Source organism: Ziziphus jujuba, chromosome 7 (assembly GCF_031755915.1).
Source record: "Ziziphus jujuba cultivar Dongzao chromosome 7, ASM3175591v1".
Taxonomy (NCBI): domain Eukaryota; kingdom Viridiplantae; phylum Streptophyta; class Magnoliopsida; order Rosales; family Rhamnaceae; genus Ziziphus; species Ziziphus jujuba.
In genome coordinates this window covers 27,525,811-27,545,222 of record NC_083385.1, presented here as the reverse complement: position 1 = coordinate 27,545,222, position 19,412 = coordinate 27,525,811, and the positions used below count along the sequence as shown (strand labels likewise).

Sequence of the window (19,412 nt, the reverse complement as noted above, 5' to 3'; positions counted from 1 at the left end):
GATTCCTAAACTATGCTACAAGTTACAAATTGGTCTCTAAATTTTTTTTATTTTTTATTTTTTTGTTATTTTAGTTCCTCCTCAACTATGTCGTTAATTACAATTTGGTCCCTAAAGTTTTTTTTTTTTTTTTTTTTTATGTTTTTTCAACCATACTTATAGAAAGATAATACTATTAGTTCCAGCCATTTTTCCATCCATTTTTTACCATTAAAGTCACATGAAAATATAAAATAATTTATATAATTATTTCTAAATTATGTCGTAAGTTGCAAATTACAAATTGATCCCTAAACTGTGTTACCAGTTACGAGTTGGTCTCTAAATCTTTATTTTATTTTTTTTATTTTTTTGTTATTTTAGTTCCTGAACATAAAATTAGTTCGTGTTACATTAATAATTTAGAGTAGATGGAAAAATAGTGGAGATCAATGATATTGCATTTCTACAAGTTTTGAGGATTAAAATGCCCAAAAAAAAAAAAAAAAAAAAACTTTAGTTATTAACTTGTAATTAGCGATATAGTTTGGAGACCAACTATATAAATTATACATAATTTTAATTACTTATGTGAATAATCATGTCAAATAAATTATTTATGGATCACAATGACGTTGAAGGAATTGCAAGTACGGGGTAACCATCCCACATGTTTGTTTTAAGTGAGCATTAAAAAATGAAAAGAAAAATTAAAAATGAGGACAAATATTGTAAAGCTTTGTTTTTGGTTTTACTTCTAGTGAAATACAAGGGTTATAAAAAAATAAAAATAAAAATAAAAAGGTGGACAATATGAATCAGTTTTTTGAGTTATGATTCTCTTTCCGTTTTTTCCCCAAACGTACTTATCATATTGATGGTCCATCCTTTTATCCTGCCGTAGCCAAACACCATTTCAGATTGTGGCAACTCAAACCGGTGGCCATCCCATAAGTTTCCTTTGCATCGGCCCGAAGGTTGGCAGTCAACAGGCAAAGGAAGCCAATGGGAGACAGGAGATATGAGATTACGAGTACGAAAAACATAAATAAATTAATCAATCAACATTAAAAATTGTGCAATGAAAGAGCAGAGGAATTTTTATCAAGTTGTTTTGCCCAACTTAATTTTCAGTTCAGTTAATATTTTCCAACGTGGAAATTTGAGGAGTCAGAATTATCAATCCATTTTTATCATTTTTCCTATCCTTTTTGTGTTCTTTTTTTTTTTTCCCCTAGTCATTTTTCTACTTTTTCATTGGAAACCAAACATTACCCAAAAAATAATAATAGTAGTAGTCGTAGTAAGCCTTTACTTGTAAGAGGCTGGCAGCTTAAATCCAGCCCTTCCATATCGTTTTCACAATAAACTTATTACAAAAATGCTAATCTGTTTAGCAGACTGCACAGAAATCCTATAATTTTTCCATTAATTAATTACAAAACGCTAATTTGATTAGCAGACCGCACAGAAATATAATTGTGTACATAGCAGTGCATCCATATGTGGGTAAACAATCTCAAAAAAGGGCTACTCTACAAAAGCCTGTAAAAAAGTACCTACGATAAGATGAAAATACAATTTGATCAATATGAAGCTCATTCTAGTTATATCATAATATTCTTTCAGGCAGACTAGGAATGAAAATACCATCCCACAATCATTACAATCATTCAAATAATAATATTATAATAAATAATAAATAAATAAAGAGCAATTCATCTTTTGGAATTCATATATATATATATATATATATATTTTTTTATTTCCACTGAAATAATAGAGCTCAATTAAGTGTATTATTTTATGCCATATCAATACAATAAATTACAACTATGTGCAAAGTTATGATATTTGGTCTGAACCCACACTGATACCTTACCTAATAGAGAGGAATGAAGAAAAATTAAAATTGTTTTAATATTTATCAATGATATATTATTTAGTTGAGACGACTTCGCTAACTTCAGTTCTCGGAAGTCTATAAGAAATCCGTATTCAATTTTGTTGTTGTTGTTGTTGTTGTTTGGTTTAAACAGCCATATTTGATTGACGTGGCCATGAAAATGTTAAAAAGTGAGACAATAAATTCACAGATGTTAAAGATTCATAGATTTTCTGCACCAAACAATCAATAGATAATTGAAAACCATGCCACATTTATGAAAGAGTTAGCAAAACTGAATTTAAGAGATTAATCAAGGCAAAAAGATTGGAGCACCAACCAATTAAAAACTTCAAAAACTCCAGCGGTCTAGTTGCGTTCTTGCTTCAGCCATGTCCTTCTGTGCCTTCTTCCTCCGATAAAATATTGGACAATCCCGACTGGAACAAACCATTTAATTATGAATATGAAAAATCATACAATGATGGAAAAAAAAAACTAAAATGTGTATGCATCATTAAGAACCATTCTACGGGGATATTCGATATCATATGCCAAGGTGCACAAATACAGAAAATTAGGACTGTCATATTTCTCAATAAAATATACTCCTATATTGGAAAGAATTTCTTCAAATAACATTATTGCAACCCATTTTCAAGCAAATAATGATCAAATCGAAATACCTTGTGCAAAGAACATCCTGATGAAGAGAGCCTTGGCACTCCTGGCACTGTGTCCAGAGCTTTGCAAAAAGCATTTCTAGCTCAGACACTACAAGATTACATGATCCATATATTTTAGTCGCTTGTGCTTTCATTTAATACACAATAATCTAATCATTACATTAGAAACAATATGAGTGCGAAAAGACAAGCATACCACTAGCCACAGTTTTGCAGTAGAGTTCAGCCTCCCTCCCCTTACAGTGTGAGCAGAGAGTTCGGTCTGTATTGCTGGTAAAATAAAAGTGTTACTATTAGGTTATTTTCAACAATCTGCTTGAGTTTAAAAAATTAATAAATATATACCAAAAAATAAAAATTCCAAGGGAGGTCCCCATTGATAAATTGTAGGACAGTCAAGTGGAAGGGTAGAATTAGACGATAGGGAGAGAATTTGACAAAAATTAGAAAGGGAAGAGTAGGGAAAGCCCTAGAAGGAAATTTACTTTATTCAATAATTTGTAATATTAGTAATCTGTCCATTACTAAGCCCTATTTATGATAAAATGTGCAATTGAAAATGGGACCTAACGTAGACCCGATAAAATTAGGAAAATAATTCAACAAATCAATACTAATTCAACTTAATGCAGACCTAATAAAATAAGGAGACTAATTCAACAAATCAATGCTAATTCTAATAATATTCCTTTCCCATTCTCCATCTTATCTTCTAGTAATACAACTGAAAATCAGACATCCTAAACAGTTAACCTGAGAACCAAATGATTGTGTCATGGAAGAGTATGCTTTGTCCTGAGTCAAACTATGCTTAGTGTTTTTGTCCATAATTTATCACTTTCAATGCCGCACCACCCATATGAATAATCTCCTCTTAGAAATGCTCTCTCTAAATTTCACATATATACATTGTAGATTATTAGTCAAAATTATGCCAAATCATATCCACCATATCTTATATTAAATATAAATCTCCATAAAACCTGTGGCAAGAAATAAAATTTATAGAAAAGCAATAAAACCACCCATTAAGAGGGAGAAAAACACTCACCAATAAAAAAGACAGGTAAGGTGCTACCGATGAAACATCTAGCAAGACAACCAGAGATGCAATCAAATTGTACCTTAATAGAGCTTTGCAACCGATGCAACTAAGTTGTTTCTTTGCAAATTTCATTATGCCACTGTTTGAGGGTGTTGAGATGGAGATGGATCTGGTATGACTTCCATGGAGAAGCTCCTTGCTTGCATTTGGCAAAATGGGATCGAAAATTCTTAAGAGCGGCTGTAACATGAATTATTAGTTTTGGCAGGTGAGCATATGAAAGAATGAAATTAAACAGCTAGATACATACATGTTAATAACTAATTACTAAATGAATTAAGTAACCATGCTAATTTATTCAAGATAGGAAATGCATACTAACCTTGCTAATTTGATTTTCAAGATAGTATTGAGTGTCAATTGGAATGTTATTCTCAAGCACATAGATGGGATCCTCTGACCTCTCATATGCCTGATAATTGTTTAGAGTTAATTTTGACAAACTATGATATATATACATATAAAAAGCTAACAAAAATTTAAGAAAAAACTGGAAAAAAATAATAATAATAAATTCTGAAAGATTCACCTTGGCACCTTTTGCGGCTTTGACAATGACATAAGGTACCCTATCCCCAACATTAGGAGCAGTGGCAGCATCTCTCTGCTCAGATGGGAAATAGAGTAAGAATCTTTGTGTTCCAGAGACAAAATTCAGTGTCTAACGATTACCACATGGTTCAATTCAGATAAATAAAGGAATTAAAGAAGAATAAGGCAATCACTAACTTTAAATGCTTAAATCATAATTTACATGCAGTAACATATTATTAAATGATGCCTAGTAAAAGAACCGTAAGAAATGAAAACAACCTGAATTGGGTTGGGATCTAGGAGAGAATTTCTGAAGGACATACTCCTAAAGAGCTATAAAGTATCAACTTTTGAAACTGGCAACAAATTTTTAACATTACCAGTGTATTAAATATTTTTCAATGGAACTAAAACATCCTTTGTGTTTTGCACTTGTTTAGATTCATTATTATATTTTCAGAATTAAATCAGTTTAGCTATTAAACATTTTCTACTTTCTGTTAGTCAACACATTTAATAAAACAACAAGTTTACCCTTCTACTAATTTTAGTGAAACTATAGCACCCCTAGTGTTTTGCACTTTTTAAGATTTATCATTTTATTTTCAGAAATTGCATTTCAGAATTTACATTTAAATTACTTTAGATATTAAACACTTTCTACTTTTGTCAATCAGCACGAAACTTTATGAAACACAAATTTACCCTTCTAACGTGTAACCAAAACAACCTAACCTTTATGTTAAAATATTACTTGTGATTTATTGGTTACCAAAAATATTTTACCTGTGAAAAACATCACTCACATAAAATATAAAACAATGTTTTAATGTAAAATTTCTTTTCATAAAACAAAAGGTTGAGTTCCATTTGAAAAGAAATTTAAATATGCCAAAATTCATCTGAAAAAAATCAGAAATTCAAACAATTAAAAATAATTTGAATAATGTTGACAACTCATTGGATATCAAATGTGATACAAATTGTACAAGAAAAGATACTTGAACCCATATGGAAATATTTATGAATGCATTGATACTTGGCAATGTCGAATTGATCTTTAACAAATATCACAAACGAATGCACACATATTTGCATAATTTCTCTGGTTTACATTATCTGTTATTTTCAGAAATCATGAATGTCTACAATTGGGTTTTCATGAATTATGATTCAAGCATGTAGGATACAGTTGCAACATGGTACCACTTGGAATTCAAACATGAAAATATTTAATGAAAAGGAAGGAAATGTAGTAAATAGAGAAACACCAACCTTACGCATGCGCTCAGCAAGCTCCACATGAGCTGCCTTCACTTCATAATCATCTCCAGTCTTCGTCAGACCCTGCTCAATTAATGCAACGGAAGATTTTATCACAAGATGCTGTGATGGCTATGAAAACCATATTGATGCCATAATAAAACATTAAGATAATAAAAAATTGCAGTACACAAAAGAAACAAAAAATACAAAGACCATCTAAAACACCATTTTAAAAGAACCATTTTCTTACCTTAGTGATAACCAATAGCGACAAATCCATGCGGTTCATAAGAAGATCTGAAATTGTGTTCTTGACATATTGTTTTGCACCAGGGATATCCCTGTCAATTAGTATCTTGTGCAGACACTCAGTTATCAGATTTTTTACCAATAAACAATTGTCCCTTCGAACAGTTTCAATACCTGTTAATAATAATGGACAAATTAAATTTAATATGGGGATACAAGAAGACTAAGGAATTTGGATACAAGAAGACTAAGGAATTTGGATGTCTACCTTTGGTGTCCATTTTGTCAAACTTGTTCGGTTTTGTCCACAACAGACCAGCATATCTCTTCTTGCTTATCAGAAGGTATGGATAGTAAACCTTCTCAAACTCTAGTTTGATAGGCTTCACGTCACAAATACCCCATATTACCAAACAAATCAGAAATTGAAAAGACTCTGTAAAACCAGGTTATACAATAAAAAACTTTTACAAACTTACCTTTATGAAAGTTCCTGTGATATGCTCAGCTGCTTCTCTACCTAAGCTCATTGCTTCTTCCACAGTAGACACACCAAATTGCACCATAACCGAGTCTGTGTCTCCATATATGACCTTATACCATAATATTATTTATTCCTTAGAATATATTGATATTTAAGAGAAGTTATTTAGGAAAGCTACAACATTCAGCATAACATTTTAAAAAAAAAAAATTTAATTTTAAAAAAAAGAAAATCTAAATATTAAATGTGAAAGACCATGTTTTCAAAAACAAAAACCAAAATGTAAGTCATATAAGTTAATGATAACACACAAAAATAAAAGAAAATAATGTCAATATTGGCGGCAGACTTCAAATCTCAAGATGAAAAAGAACTAAATGCTTTTGGGAAGATATTCCAACAAGTAGTGAAAATTTTACAAAATGAATGCCATAAAAGCTGAATAGAAATCAAGTACCAAGCAACGACAGAAACCAAGAAAGGTAAATTGCAAAGCTAAGGTTGGCACCTCAGCATATCTATCATCATGTTCCTCACCACCCTTTTCTTCTTCATCTTCTTCTTCTACGTTTGATTTTTTATTTTTTAATAAGAAAATTTTCTACTCAAAAAAAATTAATAAAAAGTTTTTGGAGCAGCCACCCAAAGAAGCAAACAAAACAAAGCTGAAAAATAAGTCTACTTAGAATTCTAACGACACCATACACCTCCAATTCATAGAAATCCTATAGTGATGCCCAAATTCAAATTCTACAACAGAATCCCTCATACTTTAGTTTTCTTCAAAACCCAGCAACTTCCAGAGGCCCAAAAACAAGTACAAATGAGAACCAAGATGAAAAGAAAGATTAGCCTATTGGTTGAAGTATAAAGTACCATCATAAGCTACTAAAAAATGATGAGAAATAAATATTACAGTAGCCTTTACATAATTTTTATATCCAGCAATAGGAAAAAAAATTCTAGATAACAAACCTCAGCATTGTGATCATATCCCCCGCACTTGTTGAATTTATCTTCGACAAGTTTTTTTGTGTGCTCAATCATTTGTCGACCTTCACAAGAAAGCAAATTCATGAGACCAAGAACTGAACGAAATCTTAGTTTTAGTAATCCAGAGCAAGTTTATAAAAAGCAATCTAATTTTACAGAGGCTTATTAACTATACCATAGCTTGTGACACTAGAAGATATCTCTAAACATGGTAATTGGCCAATAGTTGCTCCAGTAAATCCATACACAGAATTTGCACTTATCTGGGGAAAAGAAAACATAGACCAAACAACAGTTTGGATAAAGAGCACACTTAATTATATCCTTGAATCATCATAAGTAGCCATGTTACGCAACTCTTAAAGTGCAAAGCATACCTTTAAGGCGAGCTGTCGACCATCTAACACTGCCTTCTCCAAGGGATCCTTTGCTTCCTGCAATATTAGAAATAAAAAATTAAAAACAAAAAAATAAATAAATAAATAAATATTAATTATAATTAAAAAAGGCCTAGGAATAACACAGTTAGCTATAATGAACTAAAAATAGCATCCCAGGAGAACAAAAAATAGAAACATAAAGAAAATAACTTGCATGGGATTCTGGAACAGCAGTTACCTTCAAGTCTGCTTTTGCTCTCTTACGAGCAGCTAAAAGTTCTTCAAGAATTTCAGGAAGTACTCCCTGGAAGTGTATCATAATACTTCCTGATTAAACATCTTTTAGATGGCATATTATAAAACTCAACATACTTTGAGAATTCAATCTTGTTCCAATACAAAGAAAAAGGGGGGAAAAAAAAAAAGAAAAAAAAAAAGGACATTTTTAATCACTCTACAGAGAGGCTAACCTTCTGCAAATTTGGTTTAACAAATGTTTCGCCGGATGGAGTTCTGTTAAGACATTCTGGAGGCAGATTCAATTCACGAAGATCTTTAGGTTTCACCTTCAAACAGAGATCACAGCAAATAAAAAATTTTGGCCAAAAGCTACTTTTAGATGAAGAAGTTACTTCCAAAAGTATGTAAATGGCGTATGGTAGATAGAAACTAGGGATGGGTAAAAACTGAACCAGACCAAAGAAATCATCCAATATAAACAAACCAAACAAATGCTTTTGGAAAAACTACTTTATGTTAGATGACATGCTCTTGGAAAAACTACTTTATGTTAGATGCTCTTGGAAGAACTACTTTATGTTAGACAACATACTTCCAAACCCGACCAATTTACATGCTTTTTATCTATTGTTATTTGGTTTGGGGTTGGGCAGTTTCCAAAAGCTATGGTAAGTAAATAATATATATATATATATGGCCAAAATTAACTTTATGTTAGATGATGATGGTTACCTCCAAAAGTATGTAAATGACATATAACAAAACCTCAGTTCACATCGGTTTAGGTAGAACAGTTTGGATTGGTATGAAATTATGCAAAAAACTGAACATATGCCCACCCCTGATAGATGATGATGGTTACCTCCAAAATTAACTTTATGTTAGATGATGATGGTTACCTCCAAAAGTATGTAAATGACATATAACAAAACCTCAGTTCACATCGGTTTAGGTAGAACAGTTTGGATTGGTATGAAATTATGCAAAAAACTGAACATATGCCCACCCCTGATAGAAACTATATGGTCAGAAAAACTACCAATGTGCAGTAACATAGATTATATGCCATCATAATTGATGGATACAAAGATGCAAAATCCAATGTTGCAATCGGCTTTTCATAAAATCCCGCCTTGGCCTCCAAAACCTGCATTCTTAAACATTCATATTGTTAGAAACTATATAAATAGTATGACAAGAAACACAAGTATACATGAAAAAATCATATGCACAAAAACGGTAAAGAGAAGTCGCTTATCAAGCAATGATGCATATTCATATAATGATGTTCGTATTAAATCCAAGTGTCAATCATTAATACAATGCATTCTTGAAATTTTACCTACATTTTTTAAAGAGAAGTTTTGAATTGCACTAGATCTGGCTAATCAGCAATGTGTTACAATTACATGCCAGACCTAACATAGACAATCTAGAGCCAACGAACTTGCACCTAAATCTGTTGATTGCTCACAATCTTCAAGCTAAGAATCACATTAAACTTTAGCTCACATCACCGTGTGAGTCAAGTTAATAAAGAACAAGTCCAAAAGAAATACATAAACAACCACTGATTACTACCGCAGAAATTATAATGCCACAGAGAGGTAATAGTACATTAAAATGATTAACTTACAGTGGCTCCTTCATATGTTCCTTGTTCAGATCCTGCCTGTTTGACATTAGGAAGAACAAGATTCTTTTGTTTTGCCTTCCTAAGAAGTTGAGAAAGTACCTGAAAGCAACATATTAACAATTCTAAATTTCACCATGTTTATCATTCTGCAAATTTATAGTTCTCATTCGCAGAAAATTATTATACTAACCTTAATACTTTGCCCTCTGGAAAGAAGAAAAGAGATGGGAACACCCGTGACTCGAGCCATCTCCACATAATTGTACATGAACATCAATTTGTCTAAAAGGCGCTGTGGGAGATAAGCATCCTGCAATGGGAAAGGATAATATGTTTCTTTTTCTTTTTCCTTTTTTTTTTTCTGTATTATGAATTGGAATTACTGTTTCTCTAGCAAGAAACAATACAATGTGCAAATATAAGATACAAACTTGACGGACCCAAAACAATAAAACAAAAAATTAAGATAGAAAATTCTTTAAAAGAAAAGTGTTGCTCCATCTATTCTTTATTAAAGATTGGTGTGTTTGAGATTCTTATGCTTTTAACCTTGGGTTATAAAAACAATTTATGTACATATGTTACTAAAGAAATATTATGTGCCATAGTGTCACATATGGTCCCTACTCATTGAGCTTTTTTGTTTTTAGCACTTTCAAAGGTTCTTTGATAAGATATTTACCTTTTCGAAAAAAATGGAGAATCAGCACCTTTCTTATGTAAAGTTACCATCATTCATATGTAAAGACCCAACTGAAATAACAATCTATAGAATGACAAACTTGAAGAGGTCCAAGTTCAAATTGGACCCCTTCAGGTTCAACTTGTTAAGGTCCAAGTTGAACTCAATAATTCCTACACATCATCAGCATTTGATTTTTAACTTTGATTTAATTCCTACACATCATCAGCATTTGATTTTTAACTTTGATTGCTGATATGCTTAATTTGAGACCTCACAAGTTCAATTCGACCCTCTGACAAGATAAACTTGATCCCCAATGAGGCAGAACTTGAAAGTTGAAAGGATTTAATTTCATCCCAAACCTCCTTAAGTTTGTTATCTAATTCTAATATATTATTATTTCAGCGAGGCTTTCTCATAAAAGCAAGGTATAGATTACTTTAAAACACTTCCAAAGGTGCCAAACCGCCTTATGGCTTTTAAAAAGTGAAAGATAACAAAGTGGGATGCTAGATGAAAAGGATTTAACTAGTCTATGTTGCTCCCCAGATAAGAATGGCTTTTTCACTATCACTTTTACTCAATTTACATATCACTAGCTCCCGAAAATCACAAATGACATTACTGAAAACAAGTAGACTAGACCATGTTAAACTTGGAAAAAGGAGAACAATCTAATAATGTAATGAAATCAGATTATTCACCTTCAGACAATACACAGCAAGCCGTCTCCTAGTTTCTGCATTCCCATTCTGGAGATCAGATATTATAGAATGGTGGACATCCTCTTTCTGCACATAATGATAATGTCAGCAACATCAATTTTTGAACATTAAACGTTATATCCAACGAAAGGAAAAAGAAAAAACAAAAAGATACTTGTAGGTGGGAGTATATATTTGTTATTTTCATGGCATATATTGTCATTGGGCAAAACCAAACACCAAGAGTAATATAGGTAAATTAGCGCATACACATGCACTCAAAACTAAAAAGTTGTATCCCACTAAAGCTATGCTTTTACCACAATCCCTAATGCAAACACAAACAGCAGAATTATTACTAGCATGCAATAAGGAATATTTAAAGAAATCAAATTATAAAACTACACCAAACTGCAGGAAAGAAGCATCGACGATGCCACTCAGAGTGAGTCTAGCCTAGGAACAATGCCATTGAGCTGAGGCATACCCGACTAAAACTTCAAACATGTCACAATTCTTATAGATCTGGCTATTTTGTGCAAGCAATTATCCAGTTAACTCAGCCAAATAAAAATAATTTCAAAAGCCAGGGAAAAAACCCACAGTGAAGCATTGTGATTTTCCAATTTTTTGATAAATGAGATTTTGAAAAAACAGCATCATCAAACAAAGTCTAGTTCCTAAATGTTGCACTCTATACCGTGTGAAACCTTTAGCCAAAAAAAAAAAAAAAAAAAAAAAAAAAAAAAAAACAAACTACAAGAACTCCAACTAATCATGTATCACGCTCCATTCAAAAAAATGCATGATTTTATTTAAGCAAGTGTATAGCATGGTATGAATTCTAGGAAACCATTCACACGTTAGTTTTCATAAATTTCACATACATCAATCAAGAGGAAATAAGAAGAAATAATGCATGTAAAACAGAGTGTCAGGAGAATGCTTATGATGATAATTCACTCATTCAAGAATTCATACTAATACCATTGCAGCATAAAATAAAACATCTATGAAAGCCAGACTACTCTGGGTTCAATACCAAATTAAGAAAGTCCACAAATTTGACATTTTCATTGGTCAAACCTCATTGATTTAAATTAAACTTTGCATCACAAAAAAGGATTTTTTTTTTTTTTCATAGTGAAATAAGCTAAACCAAGTTAATAAAAATAAATAAATAAAAAATGCAGCAACTTAAGCACCATCCTGAAACACAAGAAACATGGCTATAAATAATGCAATAATAAAAAATAAAAAAGAATAAGCTAGCATCTCAGTTTCAACATGGCATAAAAAATTTGACCATAAATAACAACCAGAACTTTTGGAAATAAATTCTGCAAAGTTTTTTTTTTTTTCTTTAGAAGAATATGCAGTGTTCCATTGTTGAAAATAATACTCAAAACAATTCATAAAAAACATACACATAATGAAATATCAAGGAAATAATCAATACAGAAAAATACTTGATAATTGTTATGGAGCAACTTTACCTGCTCTGAAAGAAAGTGTGATGAAACAGAATTTAATGAATAAGAACTTAATTTATAATCACGTTGCATAACCTACAATGAAAAAGGAAGACAACAGAAGAACATAAGTCCCAGAAGATCAAGTAAAGCTGCATTCAGATGAAGCTATGGAAAAATTAAGAACCTGGAGCAAATCAAATTGGACTCTCCCTTCAATTGATACTTCTTTACTTTCCCTCGTTCCGTACTGCCTGAAGAACGACACGAATCAGTAGCAAGCATTTCTACAAGATACTGAGTAACTAAAAACATAAAGCATTCAAATGAGTTATACAGACTGTAACATAAGAAAATCTAGATCAGTTAGGTATATTTCAGTTTAGTTTTTAATTTTAATTTTAATCTTTCATTTTTAAAAAATAAGTCAACCAAAAACAGTAACTTCATTTTGCAACTACCAAAAAGGTATTACGGCCAATCTGAGAATACATATTCAAAATACAAAATGTTAGTTTTGATTTTAATCCAATCTAACAAATACCAGTTTACAAAATTCTAACAATCTGCCCATGATTTTGATATACCACAAGGAAGTATGGATCACGGATTATAATTTGTTCTAACAATACTTTAGCAATTCAGTATTTCACCTTGAAGAAAAAGTTGTATCTTTGACCCTAACCCTACTGTTTCTGATACGACCCAGTATTGGAAATTCAGCTATTCCCAAGGCCTCAGCTCTCTGTAACAGAAAAACAGGAAACTGTATTAACTCATCCATTAGTCTTTAACTATGGTCAGATATGCTTGAATGCAAAACCTTAGCACTTCAACAACGTGCGCACACACACACACACACACACACACACAAAAAAAAAAAAAAAAAAAAAAAAGGACCAAAAAACAAAGATGTTAAAATTTTGATGACACGTTAAAACAACAAAATATACAGATATTTCATTGTTCAGTTACCTCAATGAGATATGGCAGATCAAACTTGCAGATGTTATATCCAATTATGATATCAGGGTCCACTTCACGAATAAAATCCTGTAAGCAAGATTTCTTATTAAACAACAATCATTTGTAAAAGAAATAAGTCTGACTTGCCAGACTGATTAGATTCAATTTACTGAATAACAATTGAATAGTCTCCATTAGCTGCTAGTATGTTACAGATATTCTGCATAAACAAAAAGTGAAAGATAAACATAAAAGCATTCTAGACATTCAACTAAGTACCTCTTGGACCGTTTATGTGTTATGAATTTAAGCCATTTGTACATCTTTGTTGTTTAAGGAACTTTAACGAACTAAGTGTACTTTGTGGCAAATACTATATCATAAAGAAATCGTGGAACACTATGCTAATGTATGGTCTCATATTTTCTGAAGTATTCTCTCTCTTTCAAAAAGAATGATGTTATGCTAATAAGTTGTTTCCATAGTTTTGGAGCTTCAATTTGACAAACGATTATTAAGATTTGTTAAGTCAGAAGTCTATTTTCTACAGACCTTAAGGAGTAATCGTGTAATTTTTATACCCTTGATGTAATGACCTTAAGGAGTAAAAACGTAATTTTTATACCCTTGATGTAACATGACTAGGGAACACTATGCTAATGTATGGTCTCATATTTTCTGAAGTATTCTCTCTCTTTCAAAAAGAATGATGCTATGCTAATAGAGTAGGAATTCATTTCAAAACCATAAAAATGTTTTAAAATGAAAAAATAGAATGAGATGAACATAGGAAAATGGACACATAAATTCAAGTGTTAACCTCAGCTAGTTGAATACAAGGCTTTGTTGAATTACCATCAATCCTACCTCTAACAAAGCTAACAGAATAGACAGGTAACAATCCCCCACTAATGAAATGACATAAGGTGGACTTTACACATACAGAACAATAAATTAATAACAATGTGGGATAGTAGGATTTAAACACATGACCCCACAGATAACTAAGATCTAATTATTTGCCATCAAGCCAAAACCTTAATCTGTTAGAAAATGAGCCTAACTACAAATATAAAAGTTAATGATACACATTAAACAGTTAACATAAATTTATATCTCTTTCATATATCCTAAATTTTTCTTAAACATCAATTTTGTGCATTATATGCCCAAACTGTTGGTATACTGCATGGAAATCAAATAAAGAAAGGAACTGCAAAAATTTAACAAAATAAATGGTAATGTATCATTGACAGACTGGTCTAATTTTTGCAATTTAAAATGTCAGAAGTGCCAAAAGAAATTTCTTAGAAAGTTTTACATTCCATGAAAGCTCAGCAACACCTATAAATGACACAAATAAGTTTAATATGTTTATAAGACAAATCAGTACACAACTATAGCAAAAATAATAATAATAATAATAAGAGATAAAAATTTTCTTTGTGAGTAAAAAGGAATAAGCAGTGCAGATACAATACCCTCCAAGCTAGCAAGACTTCTTTTTCTGAATCAAATGACATCACATCAACACCAACTATAGGAGAGCATGACTTGAGGGTCATAACATTACGGATTAATGGCTGGTTCTCTCCCTGCAAGGTCACTAAGTTGGCCATCTATAAAGAATTGAAAAATATCAGTTTATATTCAAGCAACAATAGTGACCAATATCAAATAGGTAATGGCAGAATCATTTATCCTGCAAATCAGATAGACAAGAGTTGAACCTGGATGACAGGATCATGATTGGGCTCAGGAAAGTGACCTTTACGGCCAGCACACTCAATATCAAAACTTAAAATACGAAATGGAGCCATCTTTGAAAATTCTCCTTCTGGGGGGTGGCTCATAATATCTGAATATCTAAGAAAAGTTGTTAAGGAAAAATTCATTCAACAATAAAACATCTTCCTATGCATTTTAAAAAAACCAAAGCCTCATATCTTTGACTCTCATCAAGGATACAGGCAATCAAACTCTAATTGGCAGTAAGACAAATTCTTGGCTGCCTTTGAATATTTTCCAGCAGAAACTTCAATCCAGTTGCCACCAACAATGTTGCAATCGATCATGAAACGGAGAGCAAAAAGAACATTGCTTTCATATGTCATGAATTGCTGCATACCCAAGCCATCAATTTGAATACCTCTGTCGAGTATACCTGAAAAGTCATCAAGAGTGATAGCGATTCAATATTACATAGACTAGTGCTCAATATTCTGGATAAAATAGATACAAAACCATTTTTCTGAAATTTAACTATAAAAGAAGTTTAAAAAAACAAAAAAAAAAAAAAAAAAAAGGGCAATTACAATATATCTGCACATGAATGATTCTGAAATTTTACCACGACAGCTGGCCACCATTGTTGGCAAAGCAACGACAATTTTGAGAAAGGGATGAGAATCCTGCTGGTCGTAGTACATAATACTCCCCTTCCGCACCAATTCAATACGACGGACAAATCTGGGTACTCTACTGTTCCTATTGGCCTCTCTCATCCTCCCCTACACCATCAAAAAAAGAAAAATGTATAACCAAATGCATAAAGGCAAGTAACTAAACAAAGTCATCTGCTCCAGCAACGAGGTATAACCAAATACCTCTAGAATTTGAAGAAAGTGGGATATATCATCAGGCCCCATTCCTGGAGGGCACATGATGTAGAAATATGGCTCAAACCCATGAACATGGCAGCAAACACTATGTCCTGACAAATAGAAGAAGTTTAAAAATGGAAACTTTTAGACTAATATCGTCCTTAAATTTCAAAATATGTATATCAAAAATTAAAAAAATTAAAACATCAGGCACCAAAATAGCATTCACAGATATCGGTAACAATTTGCAATAAAAATTGTACACTCTATCTATCTAAGACTTTCCATAGTTTTTCCACAAAACAAACATCACTCTAACAAAGAAAAAAAAAAAAAATATATATATATATATATATGTTTAAGGAAAAGGGCGAGCTTGCCTTCCCTAGTAACGCCAAAGATTCTGATGATAGCAGCAGGTCCAGATGAATTCGGCAGCAATTGTCTATGGCTCTCTCCGATCACATAATCAATTTCCAATTGCTGAAAAACTAAAATCCACAAAAAAAAAACAATAAAAATTCAACAACAAGCAAACAAAAAGAAAACCCTACACGCTACCTCAAAAGCCCTTCTAGCTCTTTCAGCCAAAAAAAAAAAAAAAAAGTCCTTCTAGCTCACCAACGCTCTGGGACTGAGAGAGGTAAGAATCGGAGAGAGGAGGTCGGACCCACTTGGAGAGGCGTGAGGCGAGGGCCTGGCGGTCCTGGAGATGGCGGAGAATGAGGGATTCTTGGTCCTCGGAGATGAGGGTTTCGTCGAGGAAAACGTCCTCGTCGAGAAATTCGTCTTCCAGGGAAGCCCCCGCATGGTGCTTTGGAGGAGGGTTCGCCGGAGAAGCATTCTGCTGAGTAGAAGGTGGCGGGCGTTTTCTTCCGGAGCCTTTATTCATGGCGTTTTCCGGAGGGTTTCGCCTTGGCTTCGCTTGAGAATGATACTGACACAGTGTCCAGGAGGGAAAAAGTGAGCGATTCCAAGTTCGACAATCAGGATTCCCGCCAGTTTTGAGATTGGGGGTTTTTTGTCACGTGCATCGCACCTGACCTGTCTTCTTTTGGGGAAAAAAAAAAAAAATTGCAAATCATCTTTATTATTCTGTTATAATTACGTATCATCCACTTAAATTTTTATTTTATTTATGAATTTCATTGTTTTCTTAGAATTACGTGTTATAGCCCAACCATTATATTATTATGAACCATATAATATCAAATCAATTTGCAGAGTTCAAAGGTTTGACAAGGTTTCACCATTTTCTTCTCAAAATTTGAAGATTTAGAAAAATTTATGGAAAATGAAAATTCATGAAATGTTGAAATTCTTTTTAAAGAGAATTGTCTCTAATTCTCTTCCTTGTTTTTCAAGAACTTAAAAAGATTTTTGAATTTGGCAAATATTGATTGTCCTTTTTTGAATCTAATTCTCAAAATATATATTACATATTTTTGTTCATTGTGATTATGCTAAAGCTTTTTGGTTAGATAAATGGTCTATCATAAACAGCTCCTTTCAATTTTTAATTCTTTGGATTAGATTTGTCTAATTGCTAATCCTCCTGCTTCTTTAAATATGCTTCCTATAGATCATTTTGTTTTATTTGGGACATTGTTTTTGGATTTTATTTGGAGGAAAAGAAACTTGATCCTTTAAAACACGTTGTCTCTAGGAGATTTTATATTTGTGGTGAAGAATTTAAAGCTTTTAGAGAAAAGATTTGAGAAATTTAAGAGTGGTTCCTACCAGATAACCTGATTCCTAACACTGATAAGCAAATGTTGCTACTTATTGGACACCTTCTATAAAAGATTTGATGCTTTTTTTTTGTTTTTTTTTCTCAAAATTCTTGTTGTATTTCTGTTGTTACTAGATATTCATCTTGTAAATTGGTGGGAGGTCAAGAGTATGTCATGCCTCTTCTATGGAGATAACTGAATCTCTTGCTGCTTTTTGGGCTTTAGAATATGCTAAGCAAGAAGGATGGACTCGTATTATATGTGAGAGAGATGGTCTAGTTATTATTAATGATTGCAATGAAGATTGTTTAAAGCTTTGTTGGGAAAGTTCTTTGATCATAAATTAGGTTTAGTTCTGTTTGATTCGCTGATCATAAATAACACAAAATTTTAGACATTTCAAAAAAAGTTATCTGATAGAAGTTTTTAAAAAAAGTTATTTGATAGAATATATATATATATATATATATATTTTTTTTGGTTTTATGTATTGTTTAGGGTGGAATGTCAAGCCTCAACAAATAGTAATTGAGTTGGGACTCAGATAAAGACGTGTATGCATGAGATAAAAACCTAAAGTGATTGAATGATGGTAGGCCCTTAGATTTACCGCAATTGTGAATAGAAACCCATGGCAACAGTCAAAATATGATGATAGAAATTTCATATTGAGTTGATGCAGCAATTGGGACATCCATGCTAGTGGGCACATGGAGGAGGCCATACCAAGTGCTGCAATGAGCCAAGTGAGGCACTGTGATGAAGACGTGACAACATCTCGATTGAATAAGAATGAAATAGTAATTGTTAGTTTGAGAGAATACCTGCCAAGAAAATACATAAATAAATAAACAAATAAAGAAGGCAGGTGGTCCTTAGTTTAATGAGGTGCCAGCCAGGAAAAGAAGTGGTGCTACTTAGTTTGAGGGGGTGATCGTAGAGTATGCAAACATAAATCCTATATTGGTCAGACATAGGTATTATAAAGAATGTATAAGAGGTTTAACTTACTCCTATAATCTTTTAAGGTGAAACCCAAGATGTTGGTTTTTGGTTTTACAGTTGCTCTTTCAATTGGTTAGGTGTTAAGAATTTGCAATCAAGTTGCTCATGAAGCACATAAACTCGAACCATTTTATTCATTTAATTTATTGTTTTCCCAATATATTTGGTCGGCAAGCTTGAAAGTTGCCTTGTCATTGAATAGATATATTCCTTCTTGAGGCTAATGGCTTTATTAGAGATACTTTGTGCCTTTTCTAGGCAGATGTTCTGTTTTGTTTTTCGTATTGTAGCAAAATATATATATTTATATCTAAGGATATTCTACGGTGTAAACCGTCCGAACTGTAAAATTATTTTATATATATATAATTATTGGTTAAAAAATACAATGCTTGTTGAGCTAATTAATTTGAGTACCAACGATAATCCCCACCTCCAATGTATATGATTAGGACTGGCGCGTTAAAAAAAGTTAAATTTTATGATTTCAATTTTTAGTTTAAAATAATATATTTATTGCTTTGTTTATTGTATTTTATGTAGTCAAATTGGTTAGTAATTAAAAATATTTTATTGAGTAAAGTAATAATTAGATTAATATTGCTATTTTTTAGCCAATATAACTATATAGCTAATGGTAATGGGTAGTTAATGTCTAATATTTAGATATTCTCAGTGTCAAATTTCTCTATTTAAGAGAAAATAAGTAAAAGTTGTATAATACTCTAATCAAGGTTCAAAAAATAGATATCGATGTAAATATCGAGAATTTAAAATACAAAAATTTCCATAGAAATATTGGAAAGG

The 19,412-nt window shown here is 32.0% G+C and overlaps 1 protein-coding gene across 4 annotated transcripts; it reads right to left on the bottom strand.

Moving 5' to 3' along the window:
* Nucleotides 1-1,250: 1,250 nt before the first annotated feature.
* On the bottom strand, nt 1,251-17,383 carry LOC107409097 (DNA polymerase delta catalytic subunit). Of its 4 annotated transcripts, none has more exons than XM_048479133.2 (31): nt 16,489-17,382; nt 16,248-16,358; nt 15,871-15,977; nt 15,615-15,774; nt 15,233-15,428; nt 14,995-15,130; nt 14,746-14,883; nt 13,274-13,351; nt 12,952-13,043; nt 12,486-12,552; nt 12,323-12,394; nt 10,827-10,913; nt 9,628-9,747; nt 9,438-9,536; nt 8,841-8,948; nt 8,032-8,127; nt 7,800-7,865; nt 7,559-7,615; nt 7,357-7,444; nt 7,164-7,243; nt 6,184-6,297; nt 5,973-6,087; nt 5,706-5,878; nt 5,465-5,536; nt 4,185-4,316; nt 3,978-4,067; nt 3,675-3,835; nt 2,747-2,820; nt 2,551-2,638; nt 2,205-2,304; nt 1,251-1,538 (listed from the first exon to the last, which is right to left on the bottom strand). In XM_048479133.2, the coding sequence occupies exons 1-30, from the start codon at nt 16,757-16,759 to the stop codon at nt 2,217-2,219; spliced, it is 3,336 nt and encodes a 1,111-aa protein (XP_048335090.2). In that variant the 5' UTR covers nt 16,760-17,382; the 3' UTR covers nt 1,251-1,538; nt 2,205-2,216. The 4 variants fall into 4 exon arrangements, with proteins under 4 accessions (XP_048335090.2, XP_048335093.2, XP_048335092.2 ...); XM_048479136.2 differs by having other exon boundaries at nt 4,185-4,259; nt 16,489-17,380; XM_048479135.2 differs by lacking the exon at nt 1,251-1,538 and adding an exon at nt 1,703-1,960 and having other exon boundaries at nt 16,489-17,383.
* Between the last annotated feature and the right edge of the window lie 2,029 nt (nt 17,384-19,412).

Coding starts and splice junctions, on each gene's coding strand:
- LOC107409097 (XM_048479135.2), bottom strand. CDS start 16,759: ATGAATAAAGGCTCCGGAAGAAAACGCCCGCCACCTTCTACTCAGCAG. Junction 16,359..16,488: donor CTCTCAGTCCCAGAGCGTTG/GTGAGCTAGAAG, acceptor TGTGGATTTTAG/TTTTTCAGCAATTGGAAATT. Junction 4,068..4,184: donor AAGCCGCAAAAGGTGCCAAG/GTGAATCTTTCA, acceptor AACAATTATCAG/GCATATGAGAGGTCAGAGGA.